Source organism: Melospiza georgiana, chromosome 1 (assembly GCF_028018845.1).
Source record: "Melospiza georgiana isolate bMelGeo1 chromosome 1, bMelGeo1.pri, whole genome shotgun sequence".
NCBI classification, from domain to species: Eukaryota; Metazoa; Chordata; class Aves; order Passeriformes; family Passerellidae; genus Melospiza; species Melospiza georgiana.
Window position 1 is genome coordinate 120,661,728 of NC_080430.1, and position 25,659 is coordinate 120,687,386.

Here is a 25,659-nt window from a genome sequence, read left to right on the forward strand (position 1 = left end):
TTTATTATGGTGAAACTCTCCATCATCATGGAGGTGATAAACCAACCAATATTCACACTGATAGTTATAACATCACCAGACCTTTTTAAGATCTGAGGTATTCTAATGGTCCCTCACATTACTGCCTGTAAGTGAATATCAAAAGCAGAAGCGATCTTCTTTTAACTAATGAAATCTGTGGCATATTGCCACTATCCTCCTTCGGTGAAAATGCAATATTTCACTCCTGGCATTGTCCTGGAAGTGAGACAAAAAAAATCCCATATTTAGAGTGCAAGTCATTCTGCTTCATCTCAGTTCCCTGTTTGGGTAATTTGGCTCCTTTGACTCCCACTTCTCATCCTTTCCAATGTAAACAAAGCAGCCAGTGATTCTCTGGGAGATGTTACCTGTGCTGTCCAGAATACCACTCCAGTCACTGCCTGGATTTTGCCTTACAAAGCATTTAACAAGGAACGTGTCTCTCCAGCAGACATTTTATATATATTGCAGCTGTCAGCTTGTCCTTGGTGTGACAAGCACATAAAAACTGACAAACAGAAGATGGATTTCAGAGCAGGCATATTTGGACTGAGCAAGTGCAACTATCTTCTACTCACTGTGATCTTCAGGGTACTTCATCATTGCATCTCCCATGGATACTGAGGGTCTTATTGAAGTCATCACTCTTATTTCAACATCATTTCTCTCACAAATATGCCTTGGATTTCCATGCTGGGCTCTGCTGGTTAGTGAGTGGCAGTGAAATAAATTGCTGTCCCATCCTCTGCCCTCTCTGTGATGGGGTATTGTTACCCCCACACACTACACATGAGCCTTTATACAGTATTATAGAGTACCAGTCAGTGCCAAAAGATTTCTATTTGCTGTATGGCTGGTAGGATTTGCTAGGTGGAATGAAGATTCTCCAGCTGCACAAAAAACTGATGCAGAAATCCTACAAAACTCCCTGAGTGTACAGCCAAATACCAGACCCTCAAAATTCACCTGGTATCTTGAGGCTAGAGGAAAAGCAATATGCTTTAGAGCATGTCTGTAAACCTAAATATTCTCATTTCCTTTACAGAACACTCTTATTTGCACATCTTTTCTTGTCTTTCAAGCAGCAGGTTGCCTTTAAAAGGTGTTGGGATGTTTAAAGCCTCTGGATAATAAGCAGAGCTCAGGCAAAATTTTTCAGCAAGTTCAGAGTTGGGACCAGGAGACCAATTACTCAGCACCTGCCACTCAAGTGTGACTAGGAGTACACATGAGTGTTCTCAGGGACAGTGGTGGCTCCCCAGATGCACGGGGAATGCTCTTTCCCAGAATCTCACCGGAAGCATAGGCATCCTGTTGCTTTCTATGAGGAAAAAAATTTTATGCAAGAGCACACAGGCAGGTCTCTTTTTCCAAAGCACTTAAACACATTATTGCTTTATTTAACAAAGACTGTGTTAGAGATTATTAATTTTAACTACATAAAAAGTAGTTGTCTGTTCTTTTTTCAACCTCACTTGTCCCATTAAAGTCCCTGTGGTTCAATATTTTCTTAGGAAAGCCAGGTTTCTTTGTAGGCAGTTTCTCTTTAAACTGAGGTGTTAAAGACAGCTCAAATAAATCTATCAGCTCTTACCTGGACACCCTCCAAGGTATAGCAACCCTGAACTCATTACTCATGTCTCTAGGTTTTGGTCAGTACAGTGAGGAAAAGTCAGCACAAAGCAAAAAAGGACAAATATTTAAAATAGATTTGGGTGCTTAACTAATAGGATTCAGAATTTCTTCCAAAGTTAAAATTATGCAAATAATTTTCCAAGAATACAAACACTTTCACAAATGGTGTACTGAAAACTCTTTTGCTCTGCCAAGACAGAAAACAGAACAGGAAGATTTTTATTCACTAGTTCAGTTTTCCTCCAGCTCATTCCATGCCCATGGAAAGGAAGCCTGGGAAGAAAAGAGTCTCACTGTTTTTCCCCACAAACACTCTCATGGCTGCATAAATCCTACAGTCTTTTTTTTTTTTTTTTTTTTTAATACAAGTCGCTGAAATAAATCCCCAGCTTTTTTAACCCATGGGGTTTAGGCTGGTCTTTGAAATTAAAGCCATTTTCTTGGGCAGTAGCCTCCAGTTGTCACTCACTACCTTTTCATAAGCAGATGTTTAATTTCTTCTTCCATTTAGCCTGAAAGGAAGATGCTTAGTGCTCTCATCAGGTCTGCAATTATGTATCAATCAAACAAATTATTGATGTTTGTCATGAAAATAACTACAATAACTTTGCCGTAACTTACATTTAGTATCTGGAGAAAATAGTTTCTGATTTATCTGTGCTATTCCCCATGAGACAGTAATTTTGTTATATGTTTTATTACCTAGCAATTCCAGTTTTTATTCCTACTGAGTTGTGTCCAGCAATACATCTGCTAAAGATGGCCTTGTCCTTGACATCACCATGAATGGATTTCTTTGAGAAATGCTGTCAACTGTAAAGTTCAGAATATAATTATTATTATGGTGCTGTCAGTTGAAATGGCTTGGCATTTCTGAGTCTCTTGTAAAAAGGAACGTGCAGTCAATAATGAAAACAGGGGTGCTGTTTGCTCATGGGCTCTTTCAGGAAATGTGGGTTTCCCATTTATATCCATGTACTCATGTATAAGTGCATAAATACCCTAAGCAGTCATGAAAGCCATTAGATATGTTTTCAATTATAAATCCAATTGTAGAAGGCAGAGAGTAGAAGTAGAAACTGCTTTAGTCTTACTGGTATCATCAGAGGTCTGACCACCTGAGTTTTTATCCCATAATACATGGGAAACACAGCCACTTACATGTATGCACACAAACGCCCCTCACACACACATGTACAGTGTGCAACAGAATTTTAGACTTCTGTTGGTACATCTAAAAAGAAAGAAGCATGCAGGAATGACTCCTGTTCACTCTGACACTGCTGCATAATCCCAGCAGTGCTGTGGTTCACCTGGAAAGTGCAGAGCTGCTCCTCTCAAATGTCTTCACCCTTGCAAATGTTTTCAGGACCAGGACTGATTTCATCCTCACTTTCTCCTGCCAATTAAGGAACTTAATTGACAGTTCTGATTGCCAATCAGCTTCAGCCGTCCTTTATGTGCTGCAAAATGGTCCAGTGGCAATCCAGTGTGGAATTCCCTGGGCTTTCTAAAAGGAGTTACAAGGCAGTCCCAGTGCACAGTAATTTAGGTTTCTGATTGAGTGCACTAGACATTTTACTGGCTCTAACTTTTCAGTATTTATTTGCTTTTCAGTGAGGCTGGTAAGAGTAATTGTGCCAATAAATCGGGAATGATTCATGGGATTGCAGCAACCATAACACTGGCAGGAACAGAACATGAACAATGCACAGATTGAAGTTTAGAGTTTTGCAAATCTTTGTGGAACTATAATGAAGTAATGGTCTTCCCACTCTATTTACACTGGTATAATTTTACACAGGGCTCTACATTGAAAAGAACCTGTAGGCTATTCCTCAAGAGAGTCACTGAGATAAAACTCATACCCAATTATATAGTAACTGAGTATCTGTTCTTACAAGTACAGATGCCACAGGGCTAAGTATATTTGAAAGATGTGAAAAAGTCTTTAACAGACTCATTAAAAAAATGGCCAAACCCTTCTTTTGTTTATTGTTAAGCTATTTATAGCTTAGTTCACATTGCAGTTATTGCTGCACGGCCTGGGAAATGGAACAGTAAGCCCTGGATTTGATTCTGCTTCCACTGGGAGTGTGCTGATGCCTTTGTTGAGCTCAGGCTCAGGCTTCCCCAGAGGAAGCAGATTCCTTCCATCTCAGAAAGCCCATGCTTTCTGTGTCTTGTGAGAACAAGGCTTTCACTACCTGGGCTATTCTTCTCTATCTTGTATTTTACCACTAAATTTTTTCTGCAACAACATTTTCCTTCTGAGCCTGGCAAGTGGTTTCCAACATGTATTTTGATATATCAATGAATACCTTCTGTTGTCAGCTGATGTTCCTTGTGTATGTGAAATATTCTAATATCTGACTGGAACACTAACCATGAGCTAGGGTAAAATCTAGACTGAAAACTAAAGTACCTAAAGCATCATTTGCTGTAGGTGCAAAGTAAAATGCAGGCAGCCCTTGTTGCTGAGCTAGGTCTTTCCTTTTGCAAACTGGGCTTTCCACTTGGGCTGACAGGTTTTCTTACTGCATTTTCAAACAGGCTTTTGTCCTCTGAAGCCTTTTAAAGCATTTTCCTATGGAGGTGTAAACTATCAGATTTATAGCCAAGTGATCCTTTTCCTCTATGAGACATTTTTTCTGATTCCCTGAACTGCAATGACAGGATCAATTCAGGGATTACAATGGATAAGCAGCTGCTGTACGGGCTAGAAAACAAACAAAAGGGAATGGAGTTCTGGCTTCAAGGCCTGCTAGGCTGGCTCCTCCCAAAGTTGAAGAAGTGCCTGGCTGTGCCCAGGAATTTCTTTTATAAAAACCACTGAAGAATGAGTGGTCTAACTCTATTATGCCAGGAATGTTCACAGAGCAGTTGCTTCTTAGCTACCTATACAAACAGTCCCGATCCTAGTCAGGCGTTATGTGATAAAAAGTGCTTGTAGACCACTGATGGAGTAGAAGTTATCACTCAAGGCTCAATGAAGTGCTACTTCAAAAATAATGCTTACAAAGGAAAATTCCAGAGCAGATAAACAGAATCTGCTGCATCTGAGGACCCAAGAAAATCCCCATTTCTTTGCAAAGCACTTGGGAATGTGACATTTGTTTCTGTCATTCAGGTTCAACAGAATTAAAACCATGAAATGGCTCATAAATCAGCAACAGGCTCCTCAAATTGTCTTCTGAACAAGAAAGAGCAGGAGAAAATAGACAGTCATTGGAGAGGTGTACAAAGCAGAGGGACAGCACATGGACAAGAGGAGTCCTGGGGAACAGAGAATGGGCAGTAATATTCAAGTTACTGTGGTGCTATCATCCTACCTGTTTCTCTTTCATTTTTTGATTACTGTAATAATTTGGAAATTATTAGAGTGGAACAGCGAACCTGTAAAAATATATTTCTGGTATTAAATACTAAGAATTAAAGATTTGTACCATATATATGAAAAAAGAAATTATTTGTAACAGTGAAGACCCCAACAGAATATGTTAAATTCAAGACTGGTACCTGTGATGGCATTACAGCAGCAGCCAATCTAAAAGCTGGACAGTGATGTACAGTTAGGAAAATAAGTAATTCCCTGAGTTTGCACTTGAATTGTCAAAGTATTTGCTGCATTTTAGTCCATCACAGCCCTATGAAAATGTTCCTCAGCACTGCTATGCCACATACTTGTCATACATGTATAGGATACTTGCATACTATACATCTTGCATGAAAGCCAAGGCAGGAGCTCCAGCAACATTTACCCCTGTCATACTCACTGTCACATCTACCCCAGTGGGCTTTGGGATGAGGTCTGTGCCAAATGTGTCTAAGGATGTGGGTGCTGCTGCTGGTAGGAAGCCCAATTACCAGAGTCTTATTTTTCTTCCCCACAGAGACTGAAAGAAATGATGTAGGAACATGCTGGAGACCAGAGATCCTGCTGTACACATACTGATGGCATCTGCCAGCTGCTACTACCTCTGTCACTCAGTGAAAACCAGAAACTGCCATCTCCTGCCTCAAAAAGGGCATGGCTCTTGTTCCCCACCTGCTCATTTCTTCTGACCTCAGACACATATTGCCCTAGGAAATAATTGCATACCCAGCATGATGCACAAGAGTTTCTGAGAACTTGTTCTGGAGAGATGTAGTCCTACAGTGAGGGGCTGGTGGGGAGGCACAGGGAACCCTACTCAGCCTGGCTGAGACAAGAGTGGTCTGGCCCAGAGCCCCCTCCTTCTGCTTTGAGCTGATCTGACTCATTATATTTAGGCTTCTATATTTATTCTTTACTGTAGCTGAGTTTATTGGTTGAATACATGCACATTCAGGCAATTTTACAGAACTTACAGCAGAAAAATTTTTATCCATACAGCTGGCTATTTTTACTGGCAGTGCAGATCTACATGCTATGTTCACCCCACCAGGGAAAAAAAAAGCAATATTCTGTCACCTCAATGTTAACAGAACCAGCCTATGAAGGAATCCATTTATAATAATGATTAATAACAAAGTACTGTGGGCAATGGAGTTACAGACCAAAACTAATTTGTGGAAATTACTCAGCAAGTGATTATGACTAATGTGATTTGCCACTGGGCAATTCATGAACAAAAGTAAAATGTGTGGAATGAAACTTTCATTATCCATTATTCACTCACTATAGGCAACGGCATTCATACAGTAGCAGAGCCTGGACAATTTGGGTAGAATTCAGGGATTTGTTACACCAAGCATTATATGGAATATTTTATTTTTCCCCTTAAAAGGGGGGGGCAAATATCCCTCCTGAGGAGCTCCAGATGCTAGGTTTCAGATGTTCTTAGGGACTACAACTTCTGTAAAAATGTGTGAATTAACCTTATAGCTCAGGTATTGGTAGAAGAGCAGTCCTTGCTCTTGTCATCAAGAGGTTTCCATGTGCACTAAAAACCTTCAGCAGTCCTCGAAATTCTTGTATGAATTTTGGGGGTTATGTTTTAGCTCAACTGTCACTGTCCAAGTAAATCACTGGAGACACATTCTAAGATACTTCAAATACATAAAGACATATAGCCAGTTCCTGGATGATCCTTCAAAATGTCTCAGTGTAGGTTTCTATAAATGCACATTTAGGAAAGTATTCCTTTGGTCTCTGGTGCTTTTCTGAAAAGGTGTGGGTGGACCTTGCTGACCTCTATGGCTTCAGCATGGCAAAAGCCAGAGCTCTCACCACTTCCTTCCCCACTGCTCTGGTGTTAGAGCAGACTGTAAATGACAAAATCCACTCAGGAAAAATCAGTGGTAAGGACAGTAATTAAGAAGCTGGCAGATAAAATTAGTGAAATTTTATTTATGACACACTGCTGTTCTTTCACTGCTGGTTTATTTTCTTCTTGGTTCTTTTCCCTTTGTCCAAATCAGTAGGCAATAAGGAGGGGTATCTTTGCATTTGCTTTATTCTTTCCCTGACACCAAAATACATTGCCCTTGCAATAGGATCATCAGGATCATTTTTTCAAGCTTCTTTGTGGTAATGCCCTTCAGAAGGATAGGGTCATTTGAACTGAACAAAGAGGAGTTTTTCTTATAATTCTTTGGGTTATGAGATGTATGCTGGAAAAAAAGGCTAAATCACTCTGCCATACAAGTGTAAATTTATAGGATGGCTGAAATGAGCACGGAACACCACAAGTCTGTGGAAAACCTCCCTCCACCAGACACAGCGAGGAGGAGGCCTGGGACAGGAGGGATTATGTTCCCCTTGCCTTATTACCACACATGGTCTGTTCTGTGCAAGGAAATCCTGCAACAGGCATACAATCCATTTGTGCAGAACCTATTCTGTGCTTGCACTCTCCTGGGAATTTATTCCAAATATTTATGTAGTGCGTGGATCACACCAGGGGTAAATTGGGCTCCCCAAATGACTTTTGCACTGCAATTCCTGTTTTACTAATTGGGACTAATCCTGACATGCCAAGAGAATGTAAGTTTTGGCCCTCTGAAATATATACCTCATCTCTAATAGACCAACTTTCCAGGGTAGAGAAAGATGTCTGAAATCCAAGTACATGTATTCTTCTCAATTCAACAACAAAAATTACATCAGTTTTATTTTTATTGACTTTTCTTATTCTTATAATAATGACAATGGTAGAGAATACTATCAGGCCACATCATAACTCAGGTTGAAAACTGAATTTTGCACAACACAAGTAACATAACAAAACTGTAATATCTTGAAAAGATCCTGGTTCCATCTTTATTTCCCTCTTGAGGAACAGAATGTGTGAGTAATGTAGCAGGTTGGTATTAATTTACTGCTCAAACCAAAACAGATTCAAAGGAGATGTGTCTTTAAACTAGTTCTGGTTTTCTGACTCAAAAATGAAGCAATCTAAAGTGCAGTCTTTGTAATTATAGCAATTCATACATCTCTGTTGACACTCCTGCTTGTATTTCTGTTGTTTGTCAGGCATATTGTGGTAAGATGGCAACAGGACTATATCTGGGGTTTGTTTGCAGCTTATTTTGCCCTACTGAGGGTTTTGGTTTTTGTTTTTTTTTGTGCACTGTCTTCCATTTTCTCCAGAGCATATAATCAACATTGTGCTTAAAGGCTCATATTTAAGAAACAGAACATAAATCCCCTGTACATTGAATTTCAACCTGGAAGGCTGGGGGTGAGAGAAGGATGGGAAGAATTGACATGGAGACTTAAAAATTGCACAAATTCAAATACATGGTTCTCTTCAGGCAGTGGGGCTGCCTGATAGCTTGCAGCCACAACTGACTTGTGCTGCTATTGTAGGGACTGGGCATTTCTGAGGAGTGTCATTATTGATCCACTTCTTCATGAGGGAATAACTTGAGGGTTTTTTGCAGGGTGGAAATATGATAAATTAATGTTAAACATATCTATTACTTGTTATCCACTTGGGTGTCTCTTCCACCCCATGCAGATGGGCAGTGAAGCAGCTGCCGATGGAAGAGCCCTGACAGGCAGCCAAACCCAGCCTGTGCTCATGAAACTGGGTGTCACTACACTCTCTCTTTTTTGAGTCATCCTTTCAACCCCCTCAGCTTAGTTTCTCATCAGAATCAATCATTTTCTAATTAACTAGTCAGATTCTGCTGAAGTTTGCCAAAATTTTATTATCCTGCTCTCAGAGTTACAGTATGCAATTATTTATTCAAGTTTCTACTGCTCCCACTTTGATTTGAAGGAATCTCTTTCTGGGAGCCTAAGGGAGCTCTGTAATGAGAAACAGTTACAGGAAGGTGAGCAACCCCTTTGCTTCTCAGGCTTTACAATATGAGGAGAAAGGAAAAAAACACATGTGCTCCCTCTTTATGTTCCAACTTCCAGGGGGGAGAAATTAATGCAAAAACCAGCTTCCACATCTATTGCTCAGGTTTATGGTGGGTTTTTTTCCTAACTGAGAGTAAAACAAGTATCCTTTTTGGGGTGTTACAGTAACCTTCACAGGAGAAGGTCAGGTCCTTAATAAGCAATGCAGAACAAATATGAGATAATATTCTTTAGGAGAGTTGGGCATTACAGTGCAAAGTGTCTAACCATGGCATCATGACAATGCCTGTTTTGAACATTGAAATTTTTCATTCAACATGTGCACAGGCTGGATGTCTTGAGAATGGGGGTTGAAAGTACAGCATCTTGAAAGGTGAACTAACCAAACACAGTGTTAAGAAATGCAGATGTGATGAAGACAGCCTCAGCTTTCCTACTTAAAGCTAGTAAGGTGTCAATGTCTTGAGTACTGGGGTATTCACAGCAGTAAGCCTTCTCCTGGGCTAAGGTACCTAAGGTAGCTCAGTCCTCTTTCTTTAAAGCACACTAGCAAGATATCTTCATCATAACTGAAAGATGGAAGGCTGTAAGAGCTCTTCTAACACCTTAGTTTTGTTTTATTTGGTATGCAGACAGAGACCGGATTTACTTGTCTCCCAGATGTTAACCATTGGACTAGAAAATTATATGCACCTTCATTTGTTCTGCACTGAGAGCACAACCATTTATGTAAGGTTTCAACAACAGAGGCAGAATTACATCACAGACTGCCTCATAGCTTGCTGGAGTTGAAGGCAGTGAGCAGCCCAAAGCTTTTGCACATGCTGCAAATGCTGTGGCACTCAACATATTGATCCAATTGTTACTTCCCTGATTCTGCTCGGGTTAGGCTGTTTTGGTGACTACTAATGAAGCTTATCCCTGTCCCACAGTACCTGGGGGCAGTGCATGTGCATGGTACAGTCCTTTTTTCAGGACTATAGACCTGACTTACAGGTAGTCCCCATGCTCTGGGACAGTGAGCCAGGCTGCTGTGGAAAAGCTGCCTCTGCCTTTGTAAGCTGTGCCAGCAGAGCAGCATGCTGCAGAGTGCTCCTGTGCTGCACTGCTGCAGTGGCACTGCTGCTTTTCATTTACCTCTGCAGGGAAAGGCCAGGGAAGAAAGATTTTGGCTCCCTGTCCTAGATACTCTGTAATCTGCCTCTAAAAAATTATTCTGCCAGAGAGATTCTTAAACTGAAGCCTTATTTATATTACTCTGTGTGTTCACAATATGAACTAACTCAGTGTTTCAAATAACAATTGAGCAGATAATGAAACAACCATGTATGCTAGCAAGAAGTGGAAGAGCAAAGAAAGCCAATTTACAAGTATGGCACCTGTATCACCTTAAGGAAGTAAGTGTTGTTAATTTTGTCAGGCATGATGAATCTAATACTTATGCTATTTTATTGGTAAATTAGTAATTTAATGGGCAAATACTTTTTTCCAGATAATAAAATAATTTGAAGTGCCAAATGAAAGGCAAGAAAGTGAATCCACTACAGTCTTTAAAAAAGATCAGAAAAAGAAGATGAAAATAATCAAACTCACCTTAAGCCTGTTGAATGCAGCCCTCAGGATCTGTGTTTCCCTCTCGCTCTCAGGAACAACTCGTATGACTTTATCACTGCCAATAATAGAAAATTGAATTGGCACTTTAGGACTCCTTGCAGCAGTACAATGGGACAGTAATTAGGTTCAGATAGCTACTGTAATTGTGCTCTTTTTCAGCACCTGGACAATGTTGGGTCAGCTGGAGCTCTGCTTCTAAATTTGCTTCTGGATTATGCACTTCCATAGAAATGATTTGCTCTTCACAGATCAGTGTCAGCTTGACCTTCCCTTTACATCCAAATGTTTTGTTCATTCCTTCTAAGTTAAACCATTCAGTCTGACATTCTTCCATACTGAACATATGCCTCAGATTAAAAAAAAAAAAAATCATCTTTTTCCAAAATGATTGATCTGTTTCCGAGGATGAGATTAAGTAAAATACATTGTTTTTTCATGTTTAAACCTTTAATGGACCTTGAAAAGTTTATTGTTTCATGCATTCAAGAGGGGAGTTAACTTGAGAAAGGTGATCTTCATATTGAGGCATGCCTTTTGCTTTATCGATTAAAACTTGAACAAATTTTGTGAAGTAAGTAGCTGCTCATACACTCTCAGAAGGTTCTAGATAATAGTAGCTGACTTTATTCACTTTCTTTAACAGGGGCTGAAATAGAGTAAATTTAGGTAAGATACAAGCAAGAAATTCTTTGCTGTGAGGAGCACAAGAACTGATTGCCCAGAGAAGCTCTGGATGCCTCATCCTTGGAAGTGTCCAAAGCCCCGCTGGATGAGGCTCTGAACAACCTGTTCAGGTGAAAGGTGCCCCTGCCCATGGCAGGGGTGGGGCTGGAACTAGATAACCTTTAAGATCCCTTCCAACTGAAGCCATTCTATGATTTATCATCTCAATGGACATAATTTTGCAAACAGGAAACAAGAAACTGAATGACCCTTCAATGACCACCATCTGTCATGGCCTATGGGATGCTGGAGACCACAGAAAACAGAGGGAATGATCATGTAACTAAAATATCAGCCATACACAACAAGGATGAAATAACTTTAAGTGGCCAGTGTGAATTCTGGCATTTTCCTACATTTTGAGTTTTTAATTTGTACTGTTGATAATCAGTACTTCCAAGAGACCTTGGCAGTCATGCATATATTTATTTCTACAGTTCCATCCAGTAGCCACAGTACCTTCCAAACAATTTCTTTATCTACAGTTTCTATATTATCTGGGAATTTTAAACAGTAGAATTTCCCTTGACATTGAAAGTTTTGACCCTCAAGTATCCTGTGAGCTCTCCTCCTTTGTGGAAGGTTCTGAGTCTGGTGAGAAGACATTTGGCCAACTAGAAACAGCACTGCTGAGTGTGCCCCTCCTGGCTCACTGTTCCAGGAACGCTCCCAAGCTGCTGCTGCTCACAGGCACCAGGTCTTGCCTTTGATGAACTGCGGCTACAGCCCTGGTAGGACTCACCTTTGCTGCAAGAATCCTTAATGCATACATAGGTAAGCAATAAATACTGCCAGATCAGAAGAAAGCACTACTAATAAATTCTGAATTCTCAAGTGGCTTACGTGTTTCTGGAAATAATTTTACCTTACCCCCTATTCTTTTTTAGTCTTTCCTCTACAGTCAACATTTGCTCTCCCTTTTCTGTCTCAGCTCTCCAGTTTTGGTTCTCACCCCTGCTGACAGGTCCCAAACCTTCCAACTCCCAAATGGCATTAAAAAGTTTTTGGTCCAGTTAGACTCCAGGTACTGCTGCAGTAACACTGATGTACCCACAGGTGTGGACCTCAGTCCATTTGCCTTGCCTGCTGTTGACCTTACCGGACAAATGGTTTATGCCTAAGGAAAAAAGATTTCTGAGAGCTCTCTTGTTATAATTTGGCAGCCCAAAAACTTAGGAGAAATTACTATGCTTCCAAGCCAAATTTAACCTCCTGTTTTGGAGCTTGCACAGAGAGGAATAAATCTCTTAGAGTACTACAACTGCTGCATCTTCTAAAGGAAAATAGATGCTTTGAATTTATCATACATACAAGAGTAATATTCTTTTCCATTACTCACTTCTTTCTAAGTACTAAATTGCTTTTAAGAAGAAAATAATGAAAAAGGAATAAAGCAGTAATGATTGCCCAGGAAGTTGATGTAGCTAATAAAGATCCATCAGACATTTCTGGAAGGATTGGTACAACCCACATATAAAAACCAGATTTTAATGAAATAAGTAGCTAAGCATGTGTTACACAGCTGTAATGGAATTTTGAAGGAGTGGATATCACTGAGGTATGGTCTTGAATTCATGCTGTAAACTGCCTTCGATTAGCTCAGCAACTCTGTCCTTTCCAGTGTGATGAAAAACCTGCCCTGGAGAGGAAAGTATTGGTGCTGTGACAGATTGATCACTTGACACAATGTTGGGAAATGCTTCAAACTGTGGCTTCATCCGCTGCTAGAGAGCTCACAGCAAGCAATTTAGCAGATTAGCATGGTAATTTCAGTATTTATTAAAGTATTTATTAAAAGATGGTTAAGCCATTATGGCAAAGCCCATTCAATTTTTGTGCATGCAAGCTGTGGGAATACACTGGATTCCTGAGAACTATCTGCTAACACCCACTTCTGTAGGCTGGCTAGTCAGTGCATAATCATTATGCATTCTTCAACAAAGCACAGATAGGAAATCTAGCTTTACTTCAGACATCTATGGTCCTAAGGTGATTTTTTAGCTTTATAGCTTTTCTGGTTACATTTCACATTAAAGAAATCCAATTATTACCTTAAATGCTATGTAATACACACTGAACTTAGGGTAGAAATTCAATAACACATCCACTATTTAAAAGCCAACAAAATCTATCAAATCATGTACTAATATGGTTGATAAATGGTAGATGCACCCCAAACACTCAGGACCATCCCCTGGTGTGGTCCCCTTCCATTCTTTATGTTGAGCTGTTGAGGAGAAAGAAATAAGTAATCATATCTGTATCCAACTAGGGAAAGTTTTGCTGCCTGCAGACATGTCAGCAGTCTGCTGATTTATGCAGGTAAGGTTAATTTTCTAACCATGATGCCTCTAAATCTTTTTTTAAAACCCTATTTAAAAAAATTTCTAAACAAACAGCAAGATGAGATATATTTTGTATAAATTAGTGTAGAAATTTATATCCAGCATGACAAACTTTCAAATTACCCTAGCAATTAGGCTAATGGAATTTAAAGCTAGGACTTAGTGAGATCTTTTGAATTTTGTGTAAACATTAAACTGTGTTGAAAGCCTTTGCCAAGAGCAGCACACAAGCTTTGGTAAATGAACTGACTTAAAGAGTGTGGTGAGCAGAGTAGAAGCCAGGCTGATGTCCCCAGGGACAGCCCTGTGTCGGAGCAAAATGGGTGACCAGCTCTTGGCCAGCACTGACATGCAATGACTCCTTTTTTTCCCTTCATCACCCCCTGACATTTTTCAGGAACAGCATGAGGAATGACACAGCTGCTTTGGAAACACAGAATATGCTACGTGGCCCTGGGAAGGGCAATACTTCCTGATGCCAATGGGGACTTAAATTCTTGGTTTATTTCTTTGGCTTTTTCATTCACTTTTTTCCCCATTTAATTAATAGTTTTACTCATCTATGAACAGACCAGATGGATCTAAAGAAACTATTTTGCAGCACATCTACGACTTCTTTACTGATGGAATTAGCAGTTCTCTCTCATGAAACTTTCCTGATGAAGTCACATGGCATGAACTGCATTTATGTAAATTCCTCATTTCCTTCAGGAAAATCCTTTTTATTGTTTTATTCTCCTGACTAATGTGAACCTTAATCAGATCTGTGCTCTCTCACGGAATTTAATAAAAGCATGTTTGCAAAGGATTTACAAGTATTTTAAACACAGTTTAAGGAGTGATATGCTATAAATCAAATACCTATAGAAAAAATAGGAAAGAAAATACATGCCCACTTACAGGCATCCATTCCTAATAGCAGAGGAGGGATTACAGTTCTGGAGAACAAGCTGCCATAGTTGCTGCACTTGGAGGTTCATTAAGGCTGAATGACACATCTGAAAAGATCTACAGTATGAAAGCCTCTTGTCAACTCCCAATATGCCATCAGATATCATTTGTGATGAAAGATCAATTGCTTCATTCCTTTTTCTCCACTAAATTCTGATAGTCAAGAGGTTAAGAAATAATAAAACATTAATGTTTTTCTCTTTCTCTGTTACTGGGATGAAGAGTTTTAACTGTGATTCAACAGTGCTACAAAATCAAGACAGACAAATAAGGCTGGGCTTCTTCCTGAGACTGGTGGGTACATCTGGAAAGAGAACTTTACAAAACGTCCTGAGCCCTTCATTATGGTTTTCTGTATTACAGCAGATGCTGATCCAAACAGAAGAGAACACCATTTGCATTGTCTAGATAGCAATGTATATATATTTTCTGCCTTTTACCTACTAAGGCAGGAAAACGGAGACCATTCCTAGTATGAGAAAGAGCTAGCTAATTTATATTTCTGTCAAAAAATAGGTGTTTGGGTAATGTAGGCAGAAATGCTGAGGAGGCAAAGTATGTTATTGCCTCACATTTATCAGCATAGCACAGATGACTTCTTGGGAAGCTGAACTTGCATGCTACTTCTCAAGCATGAAATATCTGAGTTTCATAGATGTTTTTCAGGTGTAAAAAGGGTTTCTTTACCCAGCAGGAAACTTTACAGACTAAAGCAATGCTATATTACTAGCAGTCTTCCTCTACACAGCTTCATTTCAGAGACATATGGAATGTTACTATCTGCAAAAATTTCAGTTTCAAAGTTTTCATTCCAACTAAGGAACAAAGCTGGCCTCCCATGTCTCATAAACACTGGCTATAGGGCCACCTAGCTTAAACACATGAAGTGGGATGCAATTGCTTCAGTGCGTGTCTCTGTCTCAAAACAGAAAAATGAACTGTGTATGGTAATGAATGCTGTCTTGCTTTCATCAAGTGTCATCCAGTCATGTGCAAAAGAAGAGAGAAAGAGGGCAGTGGTTCAGGGCAGAAAATAAAGTAAGAAGTAACAAGACCAATAAAAATGTAAACAGACCAAATTAAGCAACCAGCTGACAAGGAAATATTGTGCTAACTGTGCAGGATTAAGATCCACAGGGGAGGCTGCAATAATCTGCTTAAATGAAACAGCATGTATACTCATTCATATTAATTTCCTGAGAAACATACTGTAATAACATATTTGCATGAAACAGCTGATGATTGTTTAACTTGGATACAATCCTTCCAATGACATATTACTTGAACTACTGTTACTTTTAAGGAAAGAATCACCATAATTCTGGTAACATATTATTGAAAGGAACTTCTGCTATAACCCCATCTACTTCTTTACTGCCATGGCTTATGGCAATAGAGTGAGTTGCTCTGTGCTTTGTAAGGAAGCCAGGAGTAGATGGTGATGCTGTCAGGCCTGGCATAGGCCTGAGAGGACCAGAAAGTTTATCTGTCCATCTGGGTGCTCCTCCCTCTGCCCAAAGAGGAAAGCTTCCCCGTTCCATCCTGCAGAGGCATGTTGAACTCGTGTGGTGGGGCCAGACAAGCTTCATTTAATGTCCTGATTAGACTGTAGCAAACAATTACCCCCCAGCCAGTGTCCTGAACAGATCTGATCACATCAGCTGCATATATTTTTTCCTGTTCTTCATCCTCCCTTTCACCACACTTCTACCTTGCTCACGCTACCTCCTCTCAAATAAACAACCCATCCCTAATTACTTTTCCCTAACTGGGAGGGGAGGGGGGGCAGGGGAGGGGGGAACTGGAATCTGTTGGCTGCTGTGAAGAGTCAGTGCCTAGAGGAGTTGACTATGAGAAACATCAAGGAGGTACGAAACTCTGGCAATATGGAACCTTTGCAAGGTAATGACAATAGAACTCTTGTAATATAATTACAATGTTTTCTACATCTCCTTTTTTTTTGGTGTATTGATATTTGTAGAATAACAGCAAGGAATTTAAACAAGAGGTGACCATGCTCTCTTGCTTTGGAGACCACTGTGGAATTTTGAAATATGCTCAAAGGTTGGAAATAACCCCCACTTTTGGTTGTACAGGCAAGCTACTAACCTGGAAAATATGAAGTATATCTTTGAAAGTATATAAGTGAAAGCAATCTTCTACAGTCTTAAATGAAAATTTTAAACTGGTGGTATTCTGATAAAGTTGCCTAAATTTAGTATGCGCTACCATGAATAAAATACATTAAAATGGATATTTTAAGAAGTGTGCTTATTTTAAAAATTCCATATAGCCAGAGGTAAGTAAAATAGCTTTTTTTCTGATACTAATAAATAGCTTACTTCATACCTGTGTAAGCTTTAAACCCTTCCATTTGAGTGTGTGAAGTTCATAGAAAATCCTTAATTTATAGAACATAAACTATCTGGACTCCACTTTTATAAGTTATGGTTTTACTTGACCTTTACTTGCCACTGCAGTCAAATACTTGCTCATTTCCATCTGTGTAAAAGCCACTGAATGGGCACACGTAATTTATCGGCTTTGATAACTTATTTTCAAGGATCAGATAATATTTCTATCTTTGAAAAGCAGAGAAGAAGAAATCTTATGTTTATTTTCATAAGTCACGTTCTTCACTTAAATTTGTATTTATTTCAAATTTTTTCTCTCCTCTAATCTAGACAGAATGTTTATTATAAGTGGCCCAGAAAGAAAACAGCTTGTCAAATTTATTGCATAATTTCCTTTAACAGCAAAGAGGAAGACCTTATGACCAGTAGGTCTTTCCTAATTGTACTCTGTTCCTCTTATTATAATACATATAATGCTTGAAATATATTAAATCCAAAATTATTTCAATCTTTGGAGAAATAATTTAATAGAGTAAGAGAAGAATTTTGGTTGATGAGATATCTGGAGATCATTTCATCAGATGTCTCTGTAGCTCTTCTCTGCACCTGTTCCTGTTTTCTGCTTCTCAACATGGACCAAAAGCACTGTGTAAGTACTGTTACTCCTCTGAAAATTCTCATACAAACTCAATTTTATGGTCCTAACACACTGAAAATCACAGTCATCCTGTGGCTGTATACTACATTGCTGGTTTTTCTCCTTGATCCAACCAAAGGATTTGCAGTAATAAGGAGAAATTCCTATATATATGATCTTAAACTTGAACTATTGCATTTCACCCTAGTTCTTTTAATTCAGCCATTAAGTCCATCAAGTTCTCCTATCTTGAATGTCTTGAGTCTTTATTGAATAAATAGCTTCAGAAAATAACTGAAAATAAAAAGAAAAACTGTATTTTTTGTGGGTAATGATCATTCAAAGCATAGAGAATGAGGGTAAAGACCATGTAGCAATTCCTGCTGCTGAATGGTGCCAAGTTTGGAAGGATTTGGTTATTCCTGATAGGCAATCGCTTGAGTTCAATTTAAAGCCTTGATTCTCAAGCCCTCACAAAGTCTTTCAGCAATAAGAGGAGGAAGCCTTTACTCATTACTGTACTTGGCCCTGAAACACAAATAACTTGTAAGCATGTGTTTGTAAATGTATAAAAAAAAGATCAGAGGAATTGCCTTATACATATTTTAAAAAGTAAATGTCAAGATGGTGAGCTTAGATTTAATTTAGGGTTTATCATTAGTGTTTTCTATGCATTTATTCATTTATGCAAGTTACAGCAAGAAAGATGAAAATATTTATGGAGTAAAAAATGTTATGGTGTGAAATACTGCTGCATGAGATGTCTGTAGCATGCTAAGTTTTCCCAAACTATTTTATCATCACTTCTTGCCTAGTCTGCTTTCACATAATGATTATATATTTTAATTCATGGAAAGTACACTTTTAGTGTCACTATTCAAATAAAGGACAATGCCTCTCCACAATTTTGCAGAAGGACAGGATCTGAAGGTTTCAAAGCTGGGGAGTACAGCAAATTTACTGCAAAAAGTGAGGAAAATCCTGTAAGGAAATTCTCTTTTTGCTGGTGTTACTGCAATAGACTGGCATTATTCCATTCATTTCCATGGAGTCTTGCTAGGTTAAGAAAGAGAAAAGGCAGGCTTTTTTTGGTTTTCTTTTTTTCATTACAGGACAATTAATTATTCCTATGTCTCAGATAAGCATAAAAGAGATCTGAACTGTTCATCAATTTAAGATGCTATTTTGAAGAAGAAATTGTAAATCTGTATGCACTAAGCCCGGAAACAATTACACATGATGCTACCTGCTAAATACTGCCACAACTCTGAGTCTCACAGGTGTTGGAACCCAGGAAATTCCTCTGGCTGCCCTGGAGGACTCGAGCCCCTGCCCAGGGGGCTCAGAGACCTTGGCACAGAGCCCAAGACCCCTGTGCCTTTGATTTAGCCTTTGGAAAAAACAATTGCTTATGTGAAGAATTACAAGCCATGAAAGTTTAAGTCGAATGATAGTGAATTTATCACAGGGTGAAAAGGAGATTTTTGAGGTTTTTAGAATGGGGGTTCAGGGGGCAAGGTGGAGGAATCTGGGCGAGTCCAGTCTCTCTCCTTCTTCTTCTTGGCCTCCATCTTCTGCTGTGATGTTGGCACTTACAGATTGGTTTGGAGTAGAAGCTCACTGTCTAACATAGAGGATAGGTATTGGAAATTAAAAATATTGTACACATAGTTTTTAGTATAAAAAGATAACACCACCCTGGAGGTGGGCAAGAGTGCCTCGGACTGTCCTGCTGAGCTGACCTCAGCAGGTCAGGAGAAAGAATTTTATAGATAAGATACAATAAACAACCTTGAGACTGAGAAATGAGGAGTCTGACTCCTTCTTTGAGTGCTGGGCTGGGAAAAGAGACTTTCTAACGTATTTTGGGGTCACTCTGACCAGCTAGAGACCCTGAGAAACACAGGGAGATTTCTTATTTTCCCCCCAGGGACATGAGCAAGGTGACAGTGTGGACTTGAGATGCAATACTTTGTGTGCAGGTAGAGTGTCTCTGAGCACAGCAATGAGGAGAGTCCCTCAGCAAAGGGGCACCTTGCACACCCCGACTGAGGTCAAATGGCATTTGCAAATTTCTCTTCAAACAGGAGATCTTCCCAGGAGAAATGATACTGCGGAAAGGAACAGATTAAATGTATATAAAGCAGAGATGTATGGTAGAGTCTTTGAATTAAAAATGCTGGATGGTTAGTCTCCATGACCCCTGGCACATTGTGTCATTTTTGCTTTCTTCCATCTGCCTTGAATAGAGAGAGCAGTGAGACAAACCTAGCAGTGAGTCTGCCAAGGCACAGCTGCACCTGGGGGTGTTTCCCAGTTTAATGCACAGCCTGGGTGTGTCTTGGCTTCCAGCTGAACCCTGGGTGACTCCACTGCCCTGTGTTCAACCACCTTTGCCTGAGAAAGGATGCAAGGTGCACGCTGCTGAGCACCTCTGGGTATGCCCTGGAAGCAACCCACACCGTTGGGTAGCAAATATTAACAAATGTTCTTTGCTTTTAGCACTGTCAGGTGTTGTACAGTAACTTGTTTTGAAAAAATTGGAGGTGTTTTTGCATGCTTAGTTATGCAACGGGTTTTCTTTAAATCAACTTTCAAAAAATCTTTTGGAATAAACCTGAAAATAAAACTGTTTAATTACATTTTCAGTGAACACGGGAACCAAATGTGTGAAGCAGAAGGAGAGAAAAGTAATTTCCATGAAAATTTTTTTGTTTCACTTTAAAGAATTATGCACTGGAAAGTGCAGCTACAATTCTACACCACATATAACATATACTTCAAATTGCAGTATATTTCCTGACCCATCTTTCCTTACAGATATCAATCCAATTTCCTGTTAGGTATAAACAAGTGTGCATGTGCCTGCAATAAGGAGTTTTATTTTACTAAGTATAACAGATTTTTAATGTTCATAGTTTTATATTTTTCAGATAAAGGCCAGTTGGTTTTTGGTGGTGTTTTGTGGGGTTTTTTTTTTTTTTGTTTGTTGTTTTTTAATATGAGAGTTCAAAACAACCCTTTGGAGCTAGATGTAGTACTACAGGCAAGAAAGCTTATGATGACTCACAGACTGTTCTCTCCTAAGGACCACTTTTCCATGGTGATGAATTTATAGAAAAGGTTTAGAAACCTTCTGTGGTGGGACAATTTTAGCACACAAAAAGGAAAACACTTAACCAGCTGCTCCAAGAAGCTTTATGGATGCTATTTATAATCTTTTTGCTTATAGATACATTTAAGCTGTTTTCAGGCTCTGTAACTATTTTTTTTTTTTTTTGAGCTTTTTGTTTGGAAAAACAGAGGTTATATCCATTTGTTTCTCACACCATATGAGCTCCTTGATAATCTGCCCAAAGGGAGGAACCAGCCCCTCTAGAGAGCCCACGCTGCCAGTTTGGGTGTGAGCTCCCAGCCCTCCCTGGCACACTCTCTGCTCACAGACCAGCAGCTCCTCAGATGATTGCTTGCAGCACTTCTATCAACATTTTCTCAAAAGCATAGAAAAGATATATTTTCTGTCTTTATTCTTATCTATGTGGAACCACATCTAGGACCTGCATGTGAATATACAAGTCACCTTACACGTCAGTAAAACTAACAGTACACTAATTGCCTGCAGGAACATGGGGAGGCATTTGTATATATCAAGAAACTGGAAAAAAAAAAACCCAAAGATTTTTTTGTGATCACCACAATGACCTTCTTCATTACTGATTTTAAAGGCTGGAGACAGAAGTACAGTGGGTATGTAGAAGTGCTTTTGCTTTGATAATCTCCATCTTGAGGACATTGAGTTTTGTTCAGTTATTTTTCAGGGAAGTGACAAAGTGGAGGGTTTGTTGTTGCGTTTTTTCCCCCATTATTTTAAAAGTGAAGTGGGTTTATATATTATCAGGGGCCTCTCAGATACACCCATGGTCAGCTGTATTTAGGAGCTGGGGTGTAAAAGCCAAGTAAACTCAGTCTGCTGGACATGGGGCTGTCTTTATAAAGGCTGTGAAAGACTCCCAATGCCTTTGCATTGTCTGGCCCATCAGGATAATACATTTCATTCTTCTGCATTTTCATAGCCATAAATTTAGGTTCCAACCTGGCACAAGGCTTCTCAGGGGCAGATTAAGGACAGCCTCAATCCCCAGTGATGGTGTAATACATACATCACAGTTCTTGCACTCACTCAGCTACACATCTTGATAAAAAAATGTCAGGATACTACATTTAAACATGTTTATGCTCGATGGCAAGTTTGCAGTCTCACTTAACAGCAAGGCACGGATGGGAAGGAAGAGTTTAACACATCACACGTACAAACAAGATAGCTGTGCATAATCTGATGGATCTGAATCTTTGAACTCAGTTGTGACGTACATATATGCAACCTGAAAAAAATCCAGGTTGGAGTTTTAAAAACAAAGTCTTTACCTCTTGTTCTTCAAACCAGTCCTGAGTATCTTACACAAAACTGACCTGCTATCCTATAATTGAAAAATGATACCTATAGTGCTGAAGAAAACAAAAGTGTACCAAATGTAGAATACTATTTGAAAAACAAAACCAAACTGAAGGCTTGGAGAGGGATATAAATATTTTAGTGGCAATGAAATTATTTATTCTCTGAAGACAGCTCCTATAACACAGCTGCACCAGCCATTAAGGCAATTATATTTTCCCAATTTTATAAGCTGCTTGAGAAATAATTTTTTTCCACTAGATTAAAGCTGTGTCAGTTCTCCACAAAATCACTTCTGAATTAAGAGATGCTGGAGTTACATGTTGAGTAAATCTGGAAATGCAAGCTTGTCATTTGCTTCTTTATTGTGGTAATAGTTATTTTTGTGGGACAACTTGGAATTCTACAAACTTCTGTGTCTATTCGTTTGCTAATACCCTGACCTCACAGCATGCCACAGTAAAAATTCCCTAAGCAAAAAAGTGGAAATTCTGCTTTTGGTTAAGAGAATAATGTTTAGTTTAACTGCAGCTATTGTGCTTGTCACAATTTCTAACCAATTCAAAAGGAGGCAAATTCCACAGGTCTTCCTGAGCAGTGCTGCAACCCTCCCACACCTTCTACCAGGGTGCTGAACAGACAGAAAGGTTTTATTGTATTATGGCAGTCTGAAGACACATGAAAGATGATGTTTGTGGGCACACAAGTAAACATTGCCCTTTCTACCCGCATGAATTCATTAACAGACCAGGCACAAAACCAAGTTCTGAATGGCTGAGAGAGAGCTCTTTGTGAAAATGATGAGCACACGTGTCTTGGCAAAGCACATCTGTGTCCCAGCAGGTGCTTGCATCACCTGTGGTACCGGCACAGCTCTGCTCCACATCGTGCCGGGCGACCTGACCTGACACAGCCCACAGTGAGAGATGGGCAGCTCAAGACTCTTCAGACTGATAAAGACACAAACCACCTCCTAGAAAACCTCTCTTCATCATCTATACAGTGAAATATTTCTGTAAGGACCAATGCAGTTAAGCTGTTTTACATTCTCTCTCTATATAGTAGATATTCTATTTGATATTCAATTCCACTTTATATTCTATTATTTATATTTTATATTAATACCTTACATATATTAAGGCTCTCTGTTTTCTTGCCTTTTTCCTCTTTTTTTCCTCCCAAACTTGCTGTTCTCCGATTCCAGGGCTATGACTGCTTTGAGCACTTTATTTTGGGCTTTGCACACTAACTAAAACACTCTGCGCATTCTGATCCTTCCTTGAACCAACTGAGAATGACTTTTCCTGTTTCTCATTAGCAGAAGATAAATGTATATTTTTAAAATAAGGGTGACAAATAAGGATTAACAGGCAATGAATAAATTAACAAGTCTTAGAGAGGTTATTTATGTAACCAAAGAGAGGTAAAATACTTCACCAAGGAATAAATGCTGTCCATAAATTATAGCTGTGTTGAGAGGCTGATATTTAACTTCAAGGCAATCTGTGTTTATGACTGGAAGGAGAAAGATTTATATTAAATATTTAAATAATAAACTATTCTTTAAAATATCTTTCAAAGGAATTTGGCATTCTTTTTTTTTTGTTTTTGATGTTAATACACTTTGTTTTATTCAAGTCAACAGAGTTGCACCTGCTTGCATAAACTGATGATGAATTTTCTTATCTGCTGACATTTGTGTGCTCTGTTGGGGCAAAATGTTCATTGCAGGATGTTTATCACCCAAAAATCCAAAGATCATTATTGGTATCTGTTTAAAATATACCTACCTTGCATGGGGACATGGACAAATAAATCTTTCTGCAGTACAGTCCTCACAGCAACATTTTCAATTCTGATGGCTTTTTTTTTTTTTTTTGTCCTATTTTAAAATATCCTGATTGTAGGGTGAGGCGGTGTAATACCTAACAAAGCTGTCAATATCAAAGTTCTCCCCATTGTACCAGAAGGCTGGCTGAGATGGAGGACTTTGCAATAAAAGTCTACACCTGAAACACAGCTGGACAATGACAACAATGTGGACAAGTGAAAAATTATGTGACATTCTGAAAACTTTCCCATTCTGCACGGAGAGAGAAGTAAAACATTTCTGGTCAGAACTAGATGATCCTTAAGGTCCCTTCCAATGCAAACCACCCAATGGTAAATCCAACCAATAGCCCAAATTAGCATGGAGATAACTCAGGCAGCATGTAAAATCTCCTGTCTGGGCTTAATGGCAGAGTGAAGGGAGTTTACTGCATCACCTAAACGTCCTTAATACAGTGTATTTTAAGGATTCTTTTTTCTTTTCTGTTCTATTTTGAAACTTCTCTTCCTCTGTGGCAGAAAGGGGCTCTAGAATTGGAATCATCCACACTAATGTGGTCTTCATGAAATGAGTTATGGTATTCTGACTTCTCATAGAAGAGGCTGTAGCAAGATCAGTGATGGTTAGCAATTATTAGGTTACACTCTGAATGTTGGAATAATCCAAATTTGTAGTCCATTCCTAGCAGATTCATATTGCTGTGCTTAACATGGTAATTACATATTTCATGTAGTCTGTTAATACAGGCATAAACTGCTTGTAGTGAGCACTACAATTAAAGCTGCTCAGGTCTGCCTGTTTTCCGGAGAAAAAGCAAGGTCACTTTCAGATCTCATAATTCATATTTAGCTCATCTATCGTATTTTGATTTTGGAAAAATTGTGGAAGTTAAGCTAGTCCTGTCTAAATCTTTGCCAGCTGTACAGAAAAATAAATTACATAGGTATGCTAGATAATTTGCTTTTAATATTTTACAGAAGCAGCAAAGATTGTGTTAATAAATCTTACTAATATTATAATTAGAGACAATGTAAATAAAAATACAGAATAATAAAATATTTCTTTAGTAGTAGATTTCCAAACTTTTTTTCCAAACTACCACTCGACTGAGAAACAGCACAGTAAATGCATCCAAGCAGCAGATTAAAATATTCACACCAAAATGATGTCAAGTAGAAGCTTGGGTAAGGCAGTTCCAGCACAACAAGGAACCACTGAACAATGTTAAAGGAAAAGGAGAAAAATCAGTGCATTTTTTGCTTGTTTTTGTAAACAGAAAACTCTGAGTTTAGCTCAAGGAGTACAGCCTTGAACAATAAGAAACACATAGTACAAATGAGTATTAAATGAACAACTGCATTACAGAGTTAGCAAAGTGTTCAGTGGTGCTGTATGAAGGGCTGTACTGCAGGAACCTCAGATAACTGCAGTAATCCCACTTGCTCTGACCAGAGAGAGTTTCCTGCCTCCAGCGACTGTTTTTGTCATGCCTAGAGCAAGACAATTCCCTTTGCCTTCACTTCATGCCTCAAGTGCTTTAAATTCCTTAAATACCTCTTGATGTGCTTCCAGAAAGCATATGCAATATAAAATTGCTTTGAGATTCTCTGAATGCTAGTATGTGTCAAAAGGTGGTTATCTTAATCATAGCATCTTTATCAGAGCATTTCCATTTTGGAACAGTCTTCTCACCCAGAGTTAGCTGGACACACCTGTGGCAGGTGACAGCCAGCTGAATACTTGGCTGGACAGTGTCACTGCACAAGGAACAGCAGTGTGCTGCTGAAACATTTTAAATTGT

At 39.1% G+C, this 25,659-nt stretch overlaps 1 protein-coding gene across 1 annotated transcript in view; it reads right to left on the bottom strand.

Moving 5' to 3' along the window:
- The window catches only part of CPA6 (carboxypeptidase A6), an 80,042-nt gene that overhangs the window by 34,669 nt on the left and 19,714 nt on the right, over window positions 1-25,659 (bottom strand). Inside the window, exon 2 of the mRNA XM_058025516.1 lies at window positions 10,544-10,619. Within this exon, the coding sequence (XP_057881499.1) occupies window positions 10,544-10,619 (76 nt within the window). The remainder of the gene's footprint in view (window positions 1-10,543; window positions 10,620-25,659) is intronic.